This window comes from Ursus arctos, unplaced genomic scaffold (genome assembly GCF_023065955.2).
Source record: "Ursus arctos isolate Adak ecotype North America unplaced genomic scaffold, UrsArc2.0 scaffold_26, whole genome shotgun sequence".
NCBI classification, from domain to species: domain Eukaryota; kingdom Metazoa; phylum Chordata; class Mammalia; order Carnivora; family Ursidae; genus Ursus; species Ursus arctos.
Genome location: NW_026622941.1, coordinates 7,412,862 through 7,429,507, shown reverse-complemented (window position 1 = coordinate 7,429,507; position 16,646 = coordinate 7,412,862). Strand labels below are relative to the sequence as shown.

General features: G+C 52.5%; 2 protein-coding genes across 7 annotated transcripts; both read left to right on the top strand.

Annotated features, from left to right (window-relative positions):
* The first annotated feature begins 383 nt into the window (after positions 1–383).
* ING4 (inhibitor of growth family member 4) lies at positions 384–7,164 on the top strand. Of its 6 annotated transcripts, XM_057318847.1 has the most exons (9): positions 461–487; positions 1,990–2,145; positions 3,196–3,267; positions 4,985–5,151; positions 5,330–5,444; positions 5,610–5,715; positions 5,956–6,103; positions 6,350–6,411; positions 6,521–7,164. In XM_057318847.1, exons 3-9 carry the CDS (start codon positions 3,240–3,242, stop codon positions 6,558–6,560), a joined length of 666 nt encoding a protein of 221 aa, XP_057174830.1. In that variant the 5' UTR covers positions 461–487; positions 1,990–2,145; positions 3,196–3,239; the 3' UTR covers positions 6,561–7,164. The 6 variants fall into 6 exon arrangements, with proteins under 6 accessions (XP_048072569.1, XP_026358377.1, XP_026358376.1 ...); XM_026502592.4 differs by lacking the exon at positions 1,990–2,145 and having other exon boundaries at positions 385–487; positions 5,330–5,435; positions 5,613–5,715; XM_026502591.4 differs by lacking the exon at positions 1,990–2,145 and having other exon boundaries at positions 385–487; positions 5,330–5,435.
* A 381-nt stretch (positions 7,165–7,545) lies between these two features.
* On the top strand, positions 7,546–16,529 carry ACRBP (acrosin binding protein). The gene is made up of 10 exons (XM_057318846.1): positions 7,546–8,180; positions 8,488–8,706; positions 8,862–8,956; positions 9,459–9,576; positions 10,236–10,704; positions 11,210–11,342; positions 13,891–14,070; positions 14,192–14,359; positions 15,496–15,579; positions 16,192–16,529. The coding sequence occupies exons 1-10, from the start codon at positions 8,138–8,140 to the stop codon at positions 16,312–16,314; spliced, it is 1,632 nt and encodes a 543-aa protein (XP_057174829.1). The 5' UTR covers positions 7,546–8,137; the 3' UTR covers positions 16,315–16,529.
* Positions 16,530–16,646: the final 117 nt, after the last annotated feature.

Genomic DNA, 16,646 nt, shown 5'->3' with positions numbered 1-16,646 from the left:
GATTCATATCCTGCAAAAAGGAGCAAAGAGTCCCCAGTCGCTGAAAAGGTATATTTATGGAATACAATCCTAAAGAGACAAGGGGCGGCGGTTGCCCCTCATTACCGCACATCCTGGTTTTGGAGGGAAAAAAAAAAAAAAGTTTGATAGGGAATGCAAAATGGCGACCCTCCGTGACGTCATGCCTGCCTCGGTCGCTTATCGGGGTCTCAGTGAGGGCGGAAGCGGGCTAAAGCCACCTCAAGGCACCTAGGGACCGGCCGCTCCGGCTACCTACGCAAAAGGGAAAGTCTCAACGTCGGGCGGATGTGTGCCCGCGAATAACTTACTGAGGGCGGAAGCTCTCCTTTTAAGGGCGGAAAGGCTCCAACCCAAGGATAATAGCTTCAGCGCCTGTTGCTTTTCAGTCACTTCCGGGGCGGATCGGAAGTTGCTTTGTTTTGCTTCAAGATGGCTGCGGGGATGTATTTGGAACATTATCTGGACAGTAAGAGCAGGCTGGAGGAGGGGGTCAGGGGTCATAGAGTGGCGGGGGGGATCAGGGCTGAGGAGCTGTACGGCCCCGAAGTCCCGGTGGTCAGAAAGTCACAATCGTGGAGGGGTTCCGTGAGAGAAAATATTGCAGGGTGTGAAGAAAGAGGGGGCGGGGCAGCAGGTTCGAGGCCTGGCTTTTGGGTGTAGACGGGGGAGGGGCTGCGCGGTAGGGCTGAGGGGATGTCTCTTGAATGGGCTAATGCGCAGAGCTGGGAAGGTATTTGCCGAGCCCATCTCCAGGTTCTCCAGCCTCAGGATATTCCTACCCCCCCCCCCGCCCCCCAGTCGTTCAGGATCGGTCGTTTTAGTGTATCACTCACTGCCATTCGGAGCGGCGACAAAGCCTGCTCGCAGCTTCTCCGCTCAGTTCTTTCTCAGAAGCGGTTTCTCACGGGTTTCGGGGGTTGTGAGTGACCACTGTCAGATGGTAAACTGGAACGCTTCTCTTCTTGGAGTAAAGCTCCAATTCCTATCAAATGGAAATCTGGTGTTACGTTTATGCCATTTGTGTAAGCCACCCCTTCACAAAGCCTGTCACTCTTCTGCGCTTACATTTGTCTTAGTGTTGGGAGTCATCCATTCATCCATTCATTTATCGAGGCCCTGCTCTGGGTCAGACATAATGGCAGGTACTGCGGAGATACCGGAACGAAAAAGACACAGACCCTGCCCTCAAGTGCTCATAGTCTAGGAGGAAACAGATTCTGCTGATAAGTAATGATAAAATTGTGACAAGTGAAGTAATAGAAATACATTAAAAGGACAGTTGGCAGCACTGGAGAAAGACGGGCTGATTCGCTGGGGATGTGGGTAAAGCTTTACCAGAGGATGTGATATTTGAGGAGTTTTGAAGACCGACTGCTTATTTGGCAGTGTGGAGAAAGAAGGGAAATTTCTGGTTGGGGAAGGCATCAGCAAAGGTATTATGGTGGGTTTGTGGCACGTCAAGGAAAAGTGAAGTCAGGGTGCTTGATATATAGGACTCAAAGGTCGAAGATTGGGAAGGGAGGCTGGAGAAAGGCTGGGGCTAGATGGTGCAAGGTCTTTTAAGTCAGGCTAAGAGGCTTGCACTTTAGATAGCGAAGAACCAACAGACTTTAAAAATAGGTTTTAATAAAGGAAAACAACTGGTGTACGATAAGTCCAGGTCTCAGAGAGTGACAGAAGTCTTTAGGAGCTAAAAGGACAGCACTGATTGAATGACTGGGTAGTTGAGAGAGAAGGAAGAATCTAAGGTGACGCCTTGATTTCCTGCTTGGGAAGTGAGGTGGATATGACACCATCAGCAAGACAGGGAATCAGAAGTAACAGCAATATACCTAATTCAGTTTAAGCTTACGCATAGGCATGGTAATTGTATGAGAGTGAATGAGACTGAGATCATTCAGGGAATACAAGTAAAGTGGGAAAATGAGAGGATTTCAGTATAATCTCAAGAAAACATTAACATTTAAGGGACAGGCTAAGGAAACATCACTGTTGGAATTATCAGAAAGTATATGATGAGATTTGGAATCCTAAGAGGAAGAAAGTTACTGAAGGAAAGAAGATGGTGCCAACTGCTGCAGACATATTTTTTAAGATAGGACTAATAACAGATCATTTGTTTTGGTAAGTCATTGGTGACTTAAAGTAATCTCAGTATAAACTGGTGGTGGCAGACCTGATGTTATAGGTTAAAGAAGTAGAGGTATTTTAAAAGTTTGAAATGGAGTCATGGGAAGAGATTTTTCTTTTATGGAGAGACTTAAGTTATATGTGCATTTATTCAAGTATTTATTGAAGACCCTCTCTATGCAGGTCACAATAAAATAAGCGAGAAGACAGACATGTCCAGTGCTTCTGGAGGGCTAGGGAGATAGATACCAAATAACTGTGGTTACACAATTGATTCAATTGCAGTTGATAAGTTCCCAAAAGGGTAGAGCTAGACTAACTTGACAGCATCATCCAGGGCACTTGGAATCTGGAGAAGTCAGAGTTGAGCTGAACTTTGAAGAATGAACAGGAATTTAGTAGGCCAAAAGGTATGGTGGAGGTGACAGTCATTCCGGACAGAGAAAGCAGCATGTGGAAAGCTGGGTAGAGGACGAGCCCTGGCAAGTTGGGGGCACTCAGAGAAGGCCAGTCTGATCAGAGCAGGCAGAGCATAAAGGGGGACTGACCTGAATCAAGGCTGAAGTAAGGCGAGCATGGGCCAGAAAGTACAAAATAATAGGAATTGTGTGGTAGGAAGTTACCAGAAGGGTGGCTTGACCAGGAGGGTGACTTGATGAGATTTGTATTTTTAGAGAGAATATTCTGACTATGATACAGAGAGTAGAGTGGAAGAGTCTGTGTGTGTGTGATGAGTGGAGGATACCAGGTGGGTATTTGGATTGAGGGCAAGGAGCGTGGAGGGAATCAAGGAAAAGGAGGGGCTGATTGATAGAGTAAGGTCACTGAAGGGGCAAATGGTGGGAAAGCTGGGACGAGATGGCAAAGTTAGTTGTGGAGAGGTGCAGACACAGCCTCCACTGATAAAGGAATGATGAGTGCTGTTCCGGATAAAACCAGCTGTTCCAAGGAGGGGAAATTGAATCCCCTTTTGGATCTGTACTTTCAACGCAGCTATAAGGCCTATGAAGTGCAGTGATTCTCAGTTTTTCTTCTTCTCCCTAGGTATCGAAAACCTCCCCTTCGAACTGCAGAGAAACTTTCAGCTCATGAGGGACCTGGACCAAAGAACAGAGGGTACGTACAGAGTAAGGAGTTTGTGTGTATCATGAGTGTGTATGATCATTTCTTTTTTTTTTCTGTCTGGTGTTACCATATCCTCTGGTCTGATCTGGAGAACTGTGGCTTCTCTCTCTTTTTTACTCTCTTGTAATTCTCAAAAGGAGAGCAGTGAAGATCTGCGTTTCTAGATCGGCTTTTCCATTATAGAGTATTGCGACAATGCCTCAAGAATTCAAAGATGCTCTGTTCTTTATATCTGCAAGAAGAATTAAAAAAGAAGTCAACTCCAGAATCGTTTCTGTTTTCTGTATTCCATATATCTGTAGGAAGACTAGGATATTTCTACTCTGCTGGATCGTTAATGTTCCTATCACGGAATTCGATGTGGCCATAGACCGCAAGTCATGTTGGTAGAGAAGTTCTTAGAAAGAAAGAGAGAGAAAAAGAGAAAAAGAAGGAAAAGCAGCAATTAACAACAGGATCTCTACACCGTATTCTTCAACCCTACAGAAGCACTAGATACCATCTGTGGCCTTCCTTGGATGTTGAACAAATCTGGCTGCACTGAGGCATGCACTTGGAGCCTGAGGCTACACTACAGTGGTCAGATTGGTCTCTTCAAGGGCAAAGATGTCGTCTTTTGGAGCCATGCCCCATACCTGCCGAAGGATATGTAGGTCTTCCCTTCCATCCTTATGTAGCCATGCTCAAGGATGTGACAAGCTGGTGTTAGAATACCTAAGCTGTGGTTTCAGTTACTCTGGGTAAGTTTACTCATGAAAAAGTGAACATCATGTAAAATTCTGGATGTAGACCCCCTACTCCCCGCCCCGAGAACTGCCTGCCGAATGCTTGCTTCCCTTGTATCACAGTCCCTACTCTTGAGTTCATGCACAGAAAGACCGGTTGGGAGATTATCAAACCACATGCATTTTCAGCTTCCTCCCAAGGCCTCCCATGAAATGGGGCACAAGCATAGTGTGTACACAGGTCCTTCCGGTTGTCTGTCGCTGCACCATGTTACAGTGACTCTTTTGTCTCTCTTCATCGACACTTTTTATGAGTCCTACCAAGTAGTAGGCAGTAGGCATCTACAGTCTCAGTGTCTGGGGACATCGCCAGCCTTCCAATATTAAAATGTTCGGAGCAGTGTGTAAGATGAACAAACAGAGAAAAAGTGACGGGAAATCTGAGCAGGTTGCAGACGATGAGCAAAGTAGGGTAGAAGAACTGTTACATAAATGAACTAGGGCCTAGTTTTAAACGATGAGTCACAGATGTACAGACCTGGAAGGCGCCAGCAGATGACCCAGCCGGCTTTGCAGCACTCAGAGCTGGTGTGGAATGTTTTTGAGACAAGAAATCAGGAAGCCTGTGAGACAAGATTCATGGTTCAAGAAGCAGCAAGCCCTGCAAAGAAGCATCTTCAGACACCAACAGAAGTATCTTTCGTATTAGTGCGGTATGCAAAGGCTCCCTCCTTATTTTTCACTAACTTCAGTTCCAGCTATGATAGCAATGTTTTCAGCACCTGGAGACACCTTTAAAACAAAATACTGTCAGTATGTTGCATTACTTGAGTGAATGGCACAGTACCTATGAACTTTCAGGGGATTTTAGTTCGAAGGTTATGATGATGGTCCATGGAAAAGGTCCAAGAAACAAGAGGAAGAAGTGTGTTTCACCTAGCCGCTCAGGGGCCTTTGTGACCAGGCCTCTGTCTCTGTTGTAGACCTGAAGGCTGAAATTGACAAGTTGGCCACTGAGTATATGAGTAGCGCCCGCAGCCTGAGCTCCGAGGAAAAATTGGCCCTTCTCAAACAGATCCAGGAAGCCTATGGCAAGTGCAAGGAATTTGGTGACGACAAGGTGCAGCTTGCCATGCAGACCTATGAGATGGTATGGCCCTGTTCATGGCTCCCCACCTACCTCCCATCTAATCCTTGGGGTCCTAGACCCCTCCTTCAGCTGTGTCGGGGTCTGTTTTGGGTCTGGGAGATGCATAGAATGTGCCTTAGCCTTGTTTTCTTTTGCCAGAACCAGCCTTGTAGCTCTCTCTTTCCTTCCTTGCACCTAGGTGGACAAACACATCCGGCGACTGGACACAGACCTGGCCCGCTTCGAGGCTGATTTGAAGGAGAAGCAGATTGAGTCCAGTGACTATGACAGCTCTTCCAGCAAAGGCAAAAAGAGTGAGGAGGGGGGCGGGGCCTGAGAGGTGGGCGAGGACACCAAGAGGGAGAAGCAGCCACACTTCAGCTACGAGGGAGGGGCACCAGCTTGGAAGGAGGGGGAAGCAGGAAGACTTAACCCATCTTTCTGTCTCCCTGCCTTCTGGCTTTCCCCCTCTTTCCTAGAAGGCCGGACTCAGAAGGAGAAGAAAGCTGCCCGTGCTCGTTCCAAAGGGAAAAACTCAGATGAAGAAGCCCCCAAAGCCCAAAAGAAGTTGAAACTTGTGCGCACGTGAGTGTACAAGGGGCACTTTGTCACGTGGCGCATTTTTGTCTCCTGCCCCGCACTCCCACCCCACGCTGCCCCTTGCCACTCTCTCCGTCTTCTGTGCCAGTAACTTCTCCTTATCGCTGTGGTATTTGCTGGATAGAGAAGACACGCCACAAATCACTTGCCCACCGGGATGTCTTTCTGCCACCTCTGTAGCTTCCCTTTCTGCAGATGACACGTTCTCTCCCTCTTGGCATGCAGAAGTCCTGAGTATGGGATGCCCTCAGTGGCCTTTGGCAGTGTCCACCCCTCTGATGTGCTGGATATGCCTGTGGATCCCAACGAACCCACCTATTGCCTTTGTCACCAGGTCTCCTATGGAGAGATGATTGGCTGTGACAACCCTGATGTGAGAACCCACCGTTTTGCCTCCAGATGGGGTTCTGGGGGCCACGAGGGAGCGGGTACAAGAGGGGAAGAAACGGTTGAATAGTGGGACTCCAGAATAACAGGACGGTGGAGTTGGTTGGCCTTGGGACCTCCAAGATTTCTCCAAAGGGACGGAATACGGGAACACTTCTGAGGAAACTTCTTTTCTTTCCTCTCCCCCACCCGGGCCCCTGACTTCTGCTTCTTCCATCTTCCTCCTTTTCAGTGTTCCATCGAGTGGTTCCACTTTGCCTGTGTGGGGCTGACGACCAAGCCTCGGGGGAAGTGGTGAGTGAGAGAGTTGCGGCAGGCGCCGGGCTGCCCGTCAGCTGCGTGGAGGAGGGCACTCCCTCTCACTCACTTTCTCCCTCCGCCTCTCTATCACGTTCCTCTCTAGGTTCTGCCCACGCTGCTCCCAGGAACGCAAGAAGAAATAGATAGGGGCCTTGGATTCCCACGGTTTCTTCCACATCCCTGGACCTGGGCTAGTGGGGAGAGGAAAGCCTGTGCTGGGGCCCGGGGCTCAGGAGAGTGGACGGCGCAGTGTAGTCATCCCTTCTCCCCCCCTCTCCCCACTCCTGGTGCTGAGGCTGCATCCAGACCCTGGTAGGGAGGGGTGCCGCAGCTGCTGACTGTCTGTGCTCTCATTCAGCCTGCCCCCCTCAGAGGAAAGTGGTCTTGCCCACTGTCCTTTTGCCTCCGTGCTGAGGTTGGTGCTGTATTTCCAAGGGATGGTCCTCTTCACTCCCCTTGCTTTGTATTTAAGGACTGGGGCAGTAGCATGGGGGCACTCCCCAGCCCTCCTGAGTCCCTCCCCCTGTGGGGGGGCTCTGGTGTGATAAACTCTCTTTGTTCTCTTCCTGCTTTTTCCACGGTAGGGGCTCCCCCGGAGCATCTGGGCCGTGGCCTTAGTTGAAGGGGCACCCCTTCCTCTGTGCCAAGAGAATTCATCCTGGCCTTGTGAGTGGGAGGGGGCGAGGTGGAATGCACATCACTCACGTGTAAAGGAGTTTGAGTAGGTGAATAAAAGCTGTCCATGTCGGCCTGCTGTGTTTATTGTAGAGACCGTATTTTACTACCTGTGCTAAACATTTCGTTTGCCTCCTCTGGGTTGGATTAGAGGCGGGAGGGGTAGAACAAGACGGGGCAGCGGGAGCCGCACCTCCCGCCCCGGAGTCCACAGCTCTCAACCTGGGAAGGACGAGCCGGTGGGGGTGGGGGCCTCAGACGGGGGCTTTCCCAACCTCTTCAAATTGTGCATCTTTTCTCCATAAAACATCTTTCACTTATTTCCAATAAACGTGTATTTGTGTTTTATGCATGCACTATAATACTATTAGCTTGATTTCTTATTTTAAACACAAAATGGAAAAACATTTTCGCCTATGTCGACGGGTTGTCTTGCTCACCTCCCACTTGGAAACCACTTACTTAGACTGAACCAACCTTACACCTGAGCACCTCCTCACCTGAACCCTGCGTGTTTCCCCTTTTGGCTCATTTTCTTACCTGGAGGCTCCCTCTGGTTCCTACCCAGGGCGCCCCTGACTGTGCTCTGTACACTCCATCCCCGCCTGCCCCACAACCCTGCCTATGTTCCCATCTAAGCCTCACCACCTCTTGGGCACATTGGTTGTCCAAACCCCGGTTTTGTCATCTGTAATACAGGGATAATAGTACCCACTTTCTGGGATTACCTCGGGAGTGAAATAAGGTAATACATATAAAGAACAACACAGCGCCTACTCCGTCGAAGGTACTGGGTCAGTGATGGCTTTTGCCGTCATTATCCTCCGGAGGTGCACTGTGACACACGTGAGGACCCTTAGCCCCGGGCGGCGCGGTGAGCCCCGGAGCGCGCGTCAGTTTCCGCGGCCCCGCCCCCGGCCCTTTGTGACGTCGGGGCCGCACCTTCTACTCCCCCGTCGGCGAGCCCGCGCCCGCCAGCTCTCTCTGGCTTGGCCCGTTAGAGGCCGCTTTGGTCCGGGGAAACGCGGGCGGATCGACTGGGGCCATGAGGAAGCTAGCCGCCGGCTTCCTTCTCTCACTCCTCGAGGGTGAGAGGTTCCCGCCTACTCGAGCAGTCTCTTTCTCCCGGGGTTTGGTCCTCCACCTCCCAAGAGCCCTTGCTATAAGGTTTTGAAACGCTTTCTCGGGGTGGTCGTGTTGGGTTTGCTCCCTAGCTTCTGGGGTCAGACCTTAGCCTCTGCGCCTGGAATCTCCTCACCCTGATCGGCTGGGATCGCCGGTCAGACATCCCCCAGTTGCTGATTTCCACAGGCCCGCTTGCCAGTCTGTCTGTCCAGGGCCCCAAGCGGGTTTTGGAGTTCCGTGCATCTATCCGTCTGTTTCCCCGCCCCGCAGTGCTGCTCCTGCTTTTGACACCCGCCCCAGCCCAGGATTCAATTTCGGCCTCCACTCCAGGCAGCCCTCTCTCTCCCACCGAATATGAACGCTTCTTCGCACTGCTGACCCCAACCTGGAAAGCAGAGACTACCTGCCGTCTCCGTGCAACGCACGGCTGCCGGAACCCCACCCTCGTCCAGCTGGACCAATACGAAAATCACGGCTTGGTGCCCGACGGTGAGAGCCACACTAGTGGGGCAGGGGTAGGGCCTGCTCCTTACCCTGAGGCCATATTCTCCACTCTGCAGACCCAAGGAGCCCACCGCCCCCCAGCCTTGGGGAGGGAGTTTCCCCTGTGTGTGTTCACTTTCTCCACCCCTGCCCACTCTCAGGCGCTGTCTGTTCCGACCTCCCTTATGCCTCCTGGTTTGAGTCCTTCTGCCAATTTACTCAGTATCGCTGCTCCAACCACGTCTACTACGCCAAGGTGAAGCTCGGGACAAAGGTTGGATCTGGTGTCCTAGGACCACGGGGGAGGGGGGGCAGGTGAGGCGTTGAGGAAGAGCTCCAGGAGGGCCATCCTAAGAGCCTCCCTCCCTGCCACTTTGCCAGTCCTTTACTCAGATGATGCATGAGTACAGTCTCACCTTGGGCTTTCAGACTGTCGGAACAATCTTGTTCCTGCGAGGAAAGTAGGGAAGAGGGAAGGGAAGAGGCAAAGGGACAAGCCATCCCCTTTCTTCTAACACTTGAGTGATTTCATTCAAGTCAAACACAAGAGTGAAGGCAGAGGTGTGGCCCAGACATGGAGTCTTATCTCATAGGGGAACCCTTTCTCAGGTCTAGAGGGTTCCACCAGGGACCATATCACTTCATCCCTGCCCAGCAGCTGTGAGAGAGGAGACATGCTGGAATAGGACTGAGCCGGACGCTGGAGTAGAAGTCTGCCCTATGGGAAAGGCATGCCCACTGTCCTTCTCTTCTTGCAGAGGGTCCGGTGCTCCCAGCCAGTCTCAATCCTCTCACCTAACACTCTCAAGGAGATTGACGCTTCCTCTGATGTCCCTCCCACCACGATGACCTCCCCCCTCTCATCTCACGTCACAGGTGAGACCCTCCCCATACCTGGGAGGCTACCTGCAAGCCCTTCCACAAATCCCAGAGCCCAGGAGTTAAGGCATCGGTGGTAGGGAATGGGGAAGCATGTTGAGCAGGGCTGGGGGGAAGGGGGCCTGGCAGCACACCCAATAGTTACATAAGGCTGGAGACGCCTTTTTGTGAACACAAGGTGGGGTTGTCCCATCCCAGAGTATCTTCTCACATTGCTTACAATTCTAGGACAAATTCACTTTTCCCAGCTCCCCCCAACATTCCTGCGTCTGGAAGTCCTCTGGGACTTTCATAAGCGACCATCCTCACTAGATAAAGGATTCGTTGCTAGCTATTCAGCATCTTTGGTGTTCCCTAAGTGAGAGGGACAAAAGGTGGGATTTGAGGTGGGAGTTAGGGAAGAGGAGCACGTGTAAGGGGGTGGAAAGGGGAACCACAATTGCCGTAATTTCCATGGCAATTTTTCTTTTACTTTCGTATTCGTATTCTTCCCTGTGTGTTTTACACTCGACTGTGTGAATGAAGTGCCATTTAGGCTGCTTTCCCGTGCCTTTGCGTTGCTGTGTGTGTCCCTCTGTAACAAAGACCCTCGGGGGTCAGAAGCCTGACTGTTCCTTTCCATTTTCTTTCTCGGTCCTTCCCAAACCCTTCTGCAGCCACAGAACGACAGGCCTTCCAGCCCTGGCCCGAGAGGCTGAACAACAACGTGGAGGAGCTGCTACAATCCTCCCTGTCCCTGGGGGGGCAGGAGCAAGGGCAGGAGCGCAAGCAGGAGCAAGGGCAGGAGCGCAAGCAGGAGCAAGGGCAGGAACATAAACAGGAGGAAGGGCAGGAGCAAGAAGAGCAGGAGGAAGAGCTGGAGGAGGAGGGAAAGCAAGAGGAAGGACAGGGGGCAGAGGAGGGACTGGAGTCCATGGCTGGGCTGCAGACAGACCCAGAGCTCAAGTTCCAGTCTGAGTTTGTGTCTTCCAACCCTTTCTCCTTCACTCCCCGGGTACGAGAAGTGGAGTCCACTCCTATGATGATGGAGAACATCCAGGAGCTCATTCGATCAGCCCAGGAAATGGATGAAATGAATGATCTGTATGACGAAGAACCCGTCTGGAAAAAGCCAACCCGTGACAGGTACAGGCAGTTCTGACCGCCCCCCCAACCCCCGCGCCACCACCAGCCCTATCCCCGCTGCTGCCTTTTTTGGGAAGAAGAAGAAGCTCCCTTTCCCAGCTTCAGCTTCCAAGACCCACTCAGACCTGCTTGGACTAGAGGCGCGCCTAGCAACTGTCTGCCTCACCTGTTCTCTTGCCATCGCTGGCTTAAGCCCTGCCCTAGACCCCCGTTCTCTGTGTGATGGGTCGGTGTGGGCCCTGGACCTGGACCTACCGGGCTTGGGTTCTGGTCTCGTCTCTGCCTCTGATTAGCATTGCAGCTTTGGGGAAGATTACTTCCCCTTTCTGGACCTCAGTTCCTCATTTGTAAAAGGAGGCAGTTGGTCTGGAGGCCTCTGAAGCCCCATGAGCATGCTGAATGTGTGTGACCAAGACCAGACACCGAGGGGAGGGGAAAGAGTGGACGTGGCTTTCTGCCCCAGCCCTCCGGCCCATCCCCACCAGCCAGTGCCGTCTTCTTGCAGCCTCCTGCAGATGCCCCACGTAGAGGCCTTGCTGGTGCTGTGCTACTCGATTGTGGAGAACACCTGCACCATAACCCCCACAGCCAGGGCCTGGCAGTACATAGAGGAGGAGATCCTTGGTTTCGGGAAGCCGGTATGCCTGCAATGCTGTGTAACGGATACGTGCTCGTTGGCCGTCCTCTGGGCCCGGCACTATACTGGGCCTTGAGAGTGTGGGGGGAAAGCAGGGATACGGAAGGCATAAGGCATCCTTGGAGAGATTCTCTCTGAGTGAGAATCCCTTCTTTGGGAGGACATCTCCAGCTCACCTTAAAGGAAGAAGGCCCAAGACCTGGTCTGGAATCCATTCCAGTCCCGAGTTCATTCTTCATGTTAAGCTTGAGTTATTTCCTGAGCTACTCCAGTCCCGAGTTCATTCTTCATGTTAAGCTTGAGTTATCTCCTGAGCTACTCCACCATCTTTAATACTTGGCTTTGCCTTGGGTGCAGCTCTCCATTCCAGAGGGATCATAGAACCCCTTCCAAGGATCTGTAGAGAGATCCCAGTCTCGATGTGCCCTCAGCACCCAGTGAGTCCTATTCCCAGGAAGATATCCCGTAGGTTTTCAAATAAGACAAGTTAGCAAACATTTGTTAAGAGTCAGCATGCCCTCCATTCATCTGTTTGTTCTACAGGGTATAGTGGCAGGCCCAGAGGATGGCCATCGAGCAAGTTAAATAATTGGTTTTTCAGTACAGTGTACCAGCGCCGTACTAGGTACTTGAGATGTTGGTGACGAGTAAAATAGATCCAATCTTCTCAGAGTCTAGTGGGAGAGACAGAGGAGGAAGCAGGCAGAACAGTGTGATGGATAAACGCAGCCATGGATAAGTACATAGTCCAGAGGCAACAGATGGAGGACCCCATGGTCCATGTTTGGGAGGATCAGAGAATTCTTAGAGGAACCGATGTTTAGAACAGAGACCTGAAAATGAAAGAAGTTAAGCAGGCAAAAGAAGGGGCTTGGTAGAGGTTCCTGCTAGAGGGGATAGTAGGGCACCTAAAATGAACATACTGTTCCCGCCCTTAAGGGGTCTGAGAGCCATAAGAGATTCAGTAGCATTATAAAAGAGCTGTGCCGTAGGTGTTGGAGAGAGACTTATTTGTTAAGGATTTTATTTATTGAGAGAGAGAGCATGGGGGGGGGAGGGGGGGACAGAGAAGGGCAGAAGGAGGAGAGACAGGCTCCCCGCTGAGCAGGAAGCCCAATGCGGGGCTTAATCCCAGCACCCCAAGATCATGACCTGAGCCCAAGGCAGACGCTTAACCGACTGAGCCACCCAGGCGTCCCCTAAGACTTGTGGGGGTGTTTTGTTTTGTTTTGTTTTGTTTTTTGAGTGTAGGAAGTTCAGGAGTCGTGGAGAGCTCCCGGGATATCAGGGTTTGGTTCGGGGACCAATCCGGAGCCCATTTGACCTGGAGCAGAGTGGCAGAAGATCGAGTCAGAGAGATAGGAAGGGTCCTAGGGTGAAAAATCTCAAACAGCAATCTGAAGCATTTGTACTGAACTTGGTCGGAAAAGCTAGCCCGATGACGATTTTGAGTCAGGGACGTGATGCTGCTGCCTTTCGTGCCGGTGTGAGGGGTAAATGAGGTGACGTAAGAGATTCGTGCTCCGGGACGTGCGCACGCATGCGTGGAGGGGGAGGATGGCACGGACTGCGCATGCTGGGTAGCAAGCCCTGCCCGGGAATGCGGAGGAAGCCCAGTCAGGGCGCAGACAGACCCCAGCTGGGAGATGGGTAACTCCGCTCTGAAGAATGTCTTCCGAGAACTTGGAGGTTTGGGGCCTAGGTTCTTAGGTAGAGTGTGGGTTTGGGAGTTAGCTGGGCAGAGCTCCACCATCGATTAGACACGTGGTTCTGCACAGACTACTTGACCTCAACTGAGCCCGTTTCCTCCTCAGTCAAATGGAGATGTTTCTCGTACCTAGGCTAGGATAGGGCTCTGGTGAAGGCTAACTGAGGCGAGAGCGTCTGTGGCTGTGGCGTCTGGCACTGTGTTGACTTTGTAGATATTAGTATTATCAGTAGCAGAGAGAGGGAGAGAAAGAGAGTCTAAGGAATGATTGTAAATATAAAAAAAAAAAAATTGGGGGCTCCTGGGTGGCTCAGTCGGTTAAGCGTCTGCCTCCAGCTCAGGTCATGATCCCAGTGTCCTGGGATCGAGTCCTTCGTCAGGCTCCCCGCTCAGCAGGGAATCTGCTTCTCGCTTCTCCCTCTGCCCCTCCCCACTTCTTGTGTGTGCTCTCTCTCACTCTCTCTCTCTCTCTCTCTCTCTCTCTCTCAAATAAATAAAATCTTTGGGAAAAAAAAAAGGAATGATCGTAGGTCACCTGGTGGTAGACATCTGTCAGGTACTTGGAAATGAGGATTTGCTCAGGAAAGAGATTGGAACAGATGATAAAGATTTGGGTGTTGTCTTCGGAAAGGTGAAGGTTACCTGGGTGTAGACACATCATCCAAGAGGGTGAAGAGTTAGAGCACTGAGGAGAGGTCCTGGAGGAGCCTTTGGGGAGGGGGCAGGGAGGAAAGCCAGAGAAGCCTTCGGAAGAGCCTTAATGCGAAGACATTCTTCGGGGACGGCTCTGCGGGGATGAAAGTGTCTCAGCCTCAGCCTGTCAACCATACTCCTGCCCCAGGTCTGTGACAGCCTTGGGCGGCGACACACAGCCACCTGTGCCCTCTGTGACTTCTGCTCCCTGAAGCTGGAACAGTGCCACTCGGAGGCGGTCCTGCAGCGACAGCTGTGTGACAGCTCGCACAAAACACCCTTCATCAGCCCCTTGCTCATAGCCCAGAGCATGTCCATCGGTACCCAGGTACTTAGCGGGGCAGCCTGCCGTGGGGGAGGCCTGAGGCTCCAGGCAGGACTGGGCAGCGAGAAGAGAGGTCTGCAGGGGGACAGGCGTGTGCACCTCTCCCCTGTCCCCTGTGCCACAGGTAGGGACCCCAACATCAGGCCGCTTCTACGGGCTGGATATGTATGGCGGGCTCCGCATGGACTTCTGGTGTGCCCGGCTGGCTACCAAGGGCTGTGAAGATATTCGAGTGTCCGGCTGGCTCCAGACGGAATTCCTTAGCTTCCAGGATGGGGATTTCCCCACCAAGGTCAGAGCCTTTCCCCAAAGCTCCACCCTACCCCAATTGTCCCTGTTCCTTCCAGTTACTTGCTCTGAGGAGCCCTAGGATGTGCAAGGGGGCTAGGCCTCTGGCTTCTGGGGAACCAGTCCTCACTGAGCCTCCTGCCTCTTTGCAATAGACACCCTTCCACCCCTCCCCCTCTCAAAAAATAAAAAAGCAGGATTGTGTTTGTAAAAGGAGTAGGAATCAGAGGGGCGGAGGGGTGGGAGAGCTCGGGAGGGGGAGGCAGGACACAGACATTCTGATCCCAGCTCTGCAGGGTCCCTGCTGAGGGGCTTTGGTTAAGTCACTTCCCACACTGGCCCAAAGTTAGACTCACCCCTACAACCAATGACCGAGAGGTCACGGACCTGTGATCCCCCACTGCCCTGCTTCGGTCTGGCGGGCTTCTTGCCCTATGGTTCCTGCACTTCCCTGCTCAGTGGAATCAGCTTTGCTCCTGCTCTCCGCAGACTGACCTCCCCTGTTGGGCTACTAGTTGTTGACTGTTTAGCAGGAAAAATCAAGGCCAGAAAGCTGGGGCAGCTTAAGAAAGGGCTGGTAGCTGAGATGAGGGGCCCCTGTCCAGCTCTTATCCCCGGGCCTGAGGAGAGGTCCTGGAGGAGACTTTGGATCTAGAAAGGGTCTCAGAGATCATCCCTCCTTCTCCCCTGGATGTATAGATGGGGAGGCGAGATCCACAGAGGGAAGTGACTCACCCAGGGTCATACCTTAGAGATTCGTCTACCCTCTCCCTAACTTAACCATCACTAGAAGTCTCCCTGAGATTGGACCCCGATTGGGCCCCTTCCCCATTCCCTATTCCTCAGCTACTTTCCCAGCAAGCCGCCCAATAGGCAGCTTGCCTAATTCTGCCCAATTCTCCGGCTCCTGGCTTCTTTTCAGCACTGAACTGTGACGGGGGGGGGGGGGCAGGGGGCAGGAAAGGCAGCGGGGACAGAGGCCTATTCCTCAGAGAGGGGGCACCCCAGGTGTGGAAGGTCTGGTTCTCAAGGGTTTCAGCCCTGGCCCTGGTTCGGCCATTATGGGCTCTCTCTGGAGGACTGGTGTCTTAGAAGACTTCTGATGTCTCCCCACCTCCCCATTCCTGGCTCCTGGCTTAGATTTGTGACACAGATTATGTACAGTATCCAAACTACTGTGCCTTCAAAAGCCAACAGTGCCTGATGAGAAGCCGGGACCGGAAGGTGAGCCCCTCACCCCGCCCCCTCCTTCTCCCCTCAGCCCCTCAATCGGCCACCACAGGGGGGGTCTATTCTGAGCACACACACACACACACACACACACACACACACCTCGCTCTGCTCTGAGCGACAGAGGTGAGAAGAGTTCCCTGCCTGCGTCTCTGGGCTGAGGCCTCCACCAGAGCCCTCTCACCCACTCCCTCCTGTCTTGGAGTAAGCGAGGCCCTCCCAGGCAGCGGTGGGACGGGCGGTCCAGGAAGGGTGCTGCAAATAAAAGGAGAGGGTCCCTTCGGGGCACCACGGCAAGAATCCTTAGCTGGGTTGGGCATTGGGTGCTGAGGTCTCGGCTTGCCTCTGGCTGTTACTCACCAAGCAGTCTGGAATAAGTTACTTCCTCCCCCATCCTCAGCCTCCTCGCTTCTTAAAGGAGAGATTGGGCTACTTGGTGTCTCTTGCAGCCTTAAAAACCCACATCTGTTTCCTCCTTCCTTCGACTGCCCTGTGCTGGTCCCCGCTCGCCTCTGGTTCTTGTGGGACTCATGCCACTTCCCCACCTCTGTGCCTCTGCCTCCTGGGCTCTGTGACACAGAGTGTGTGTCCCCGATCCCTGTGTAGGTGTCCCGTATGAGATGTCTGCAGAACGAGACTTACAGTGTCTTGAGCCAGGCCAAAAGTGAGGACCTTGTGCTTCGATGGAGCCAGGAATTTAGCACCTTGACTCTAGGACAAGCCGGATGAGCTGGGGTCTGTCCTATCTCCACCCCAGCCCGACCTTTCCAATTCCATTGCTTTTAGACCCCATCTGTCAGTTTGCTTCCTGGCTGCCCCTTGTGGGTCTCTTACCTGGCCCCTACTCACATTGTCCGTGGGTTGGGGCAGCAGTCCCAGAGAGGTCCGTGATGGGAACTCCACCCGCCTTAAAGGATGTCTTTACATAAAGTGTTTATTTTCAACCTGCGTGGCCTGCTTTGGTTGTGACCCCATCCTCAGCACTGCCATCCTGCCCCATGGGAATGAACACTCCAAACCCTGGGATTTATGGATCCATCTGAAGCTGAAAGGACCTCATG